The 2,500-nt window shown below is 43.2% G+C and overlaps 1 protein-coding gene across 4 annotated transcripts in view; it reads left to right on the top strand.

The window, feature by feature from the left end:
- The window catches only part of tnnt1 (troponin T type 1 (skeletal, slow)), a 20,161-nt gene that overhangs the window by 12,518 nt on the left and 5,143 nt on the right, over positions 1-2,500 (top strand). For all 4 annotated transcript variants that reach the window (XM_032536912.1, XM_032536915.1, XM_032536913.1 and 1 more), the window contains one exon: positions 114-230. In XM_032536912.1, the coding sequence (XP_032392803.1) occupies positions 114-230 (117 nt within the window). The remainder of the gene's footprint in view (positions 1-113; positions 231-2,500) is intronic.

The raw sequence follows: 2,500 nt of genomic DNA, 5'->3' as shown, positions 1-2,500 counted from the left end.
ACATATATACATATATATATTAATACATATATACTATACATATAATCCATTTTATTTTAACCATATCTAGTAAATGTAGAGATAATAGAATTAAAAACTCCCTTCTCCACCAGGACATCCACAGAAAGCGTATGGAGAAGGACTTACTGGAGCTGCATACTCTGATCGACGTCCACTTTGATCAGAGGAAGAAAGATGAGGAGGAACTCATCAGCCTCAAGGAACGAATCGTAAGTTCACTGTGATACACTAAGACTCTTATGGCTAATGTTGAAACATGAATGGGGCACTAGACACACACAAAAAATTCTATTGTAAATTTATTTCTTGTGTGTATACTGTAATTCACTTAACAGTGGAATCAGAGATTGTCCTGCAATGGGTAGGATCGCATTTCCAGATCTTGCTCCACAGCGCTGTGCAGGAGGGTCTTGCTAGTAAATGTGCTGTATTTACAAGGTGCCACCTGCTCATCAGATAAATATTCACACACATTCACACTCCAATGCGCAGTACCAGGGGCAACTCGGGGTTCAGTGTCTTGCCCAAGGACACTTTGACAATGACTGTAGGGGCGGGGATCGAACCACCAACCTTCAAATTGGCAGGCAACCGCTCTACCACTGAGCCACAGCCGCCCCGCTAGTCCATATAGCATTCTGGGATGCTCATGCTCTGGTTTATTGGCATATATTTAAACCCATCATATTCGTCTTGGGCAGCGCCGCTAAGCATTGGAACGTGCAGAGGTGCCTCTGCAAGATAACCCCAGGAAGGAACTTTTTTTGGTGGAACATATGTACGTTAAAAGGTTGTTTTAGTTGCACAACAGAAAACAGAAAACAGAACAGAAAACAGAAAACAGCTAGCTAGACAGATAGTCTAGCTAGCTGTCTGGATTTACCCTGCAGAGATCTGGGGAGCAGGTAACCCTAGTCTTCAGAAATCCACCAGAGTTTAGAATGCCAACACAAAGGAATACGTTGTTGATATAGACTAAGCAATAGGAGAACGTGGTTTTACTGCGTCATGTATCATGTCTACTTGTATCTTCACAGCAGTGGTACAAAGTTGCTATGTAATCAAGTACACATAAATACAAATTTGAGGTACTTTACTTGAGTGTTTCCAATTTTTCCCTTTTTTGTTTCTACTTTCTTATAACATATTATAGAGAAATATAGAATGTACTGTCCATTTATCAGACAGCTTTAGTTACTACTTGCTCTGCTTTAAAGCTAACGCTATTAGATATTAAAACCATCATAAGTTTGTAAATACAATGCGTTGTTTGCATCAGTAGTTCCACCATATACAAACCCACTCTACTCTTCTTAGATGGTTCCATTGAAGTAACTGACTAGAGAAGTCAGTAAAAAAAAATTAAAATAATTCAATTGCAGAAACCTTTTTTTGTTTGTTTACTAACCCATTAATTATCTCACAACCCCCAGATTTATTTACCAAAACTTTGGAGTTGCCCGGCCCTATGTAAGGGATGCTAATGTCATATATAATAGTATATCAGTCACAGGCACCATTTGTACTGTAAAACATGTACTTATGCTGTACTTTTATACACTTTAATGTACATTTGGCAGATAATACTTGTGCACTTTTAACTTGGAAGGATATTAAATACGCGATTTTTACTTGTAATAGGGTGTTTCTTATATACTTCTAATACTTCTTCTGCTACTGCCGCACCACATCAGAATGTTGTCTCTGAACTAAATGACTACAGGCCTGTCGCCCTGACATCTGTAGTCATGAAGTCCTTTGAAAGACTGGTGTTGGCCCACCTGAAGGACATCACAGTCCCCTTGCTGGACGCCCTGCAGTTTGCCTACAGGGCTAAAAGGTCGGTGGATGATGCAGTCAACTTGGGACTGCATTACATCCTGCAACACCTCGACTCTCCAGGGGCTTATGCAAGGATCCTGTTTGTGGACTTCAGCTCGGCGTTCAACACCATCATCCCGGACATCCTCAGCACCAAACTCTCCCAGCTCACTGTGCCAGCCTCCACCTGTCAGTGGATCACAAACTTCCTGACTGACAGGAGTCAGCAGGTGAGGCTGGGGAACATCACATCCAGCACACGGACTATTAGCACTGGCGCCCCCCAGGGGTGTGTGCTCTCCCCACTGCTTTTCTCCCTCTACACCAATGACTGCACCTCAGGAGACCCATCTGTTAAACTCCTGAAGTTCGCTGACGACACAACCGTCATCGGCCTCATCCGGGACGGTGATGAGTCGGCCTACAGACGGGAGGTGGATCAGCTGGCTCTCTGGTGCAGTCAGAACAACCTTGAGCTTAACACGCTCAAGACTGTGGAGATGATCGTGGACTTCATGAAGAGACCCTTCACTCTTCCCCCCATCACCATACTCAACAGCCCTGTTTCTGCTGTGGAATCGTTCAGGTTTTTGGGATCCACTATATCTTAGGACCTTAAGTGGGAACCCAACACAGACACCATCATCAAAAAGGCCCA

The sequence above is a fragment of the Etheostoma spectabile genome, chromosome 15 (genome assembly GCF_008692095.1).
Source record: "Etheostoma spectabile isolate EspeVRDwgs_2016 chromosome 15, UIUC_Espe_1.0, whole genome shotgun sequence".
NCBI lineage: Eukaryota > Metazoa > Chordata > Actinopteri > Perciformes > Percidae > Etheostoma > Etheostoma spectabile.
Note: the sequence above shows the minus strand (reverse complement) of the source record. Positions and strands in the feature narration are given on the sequence as shown.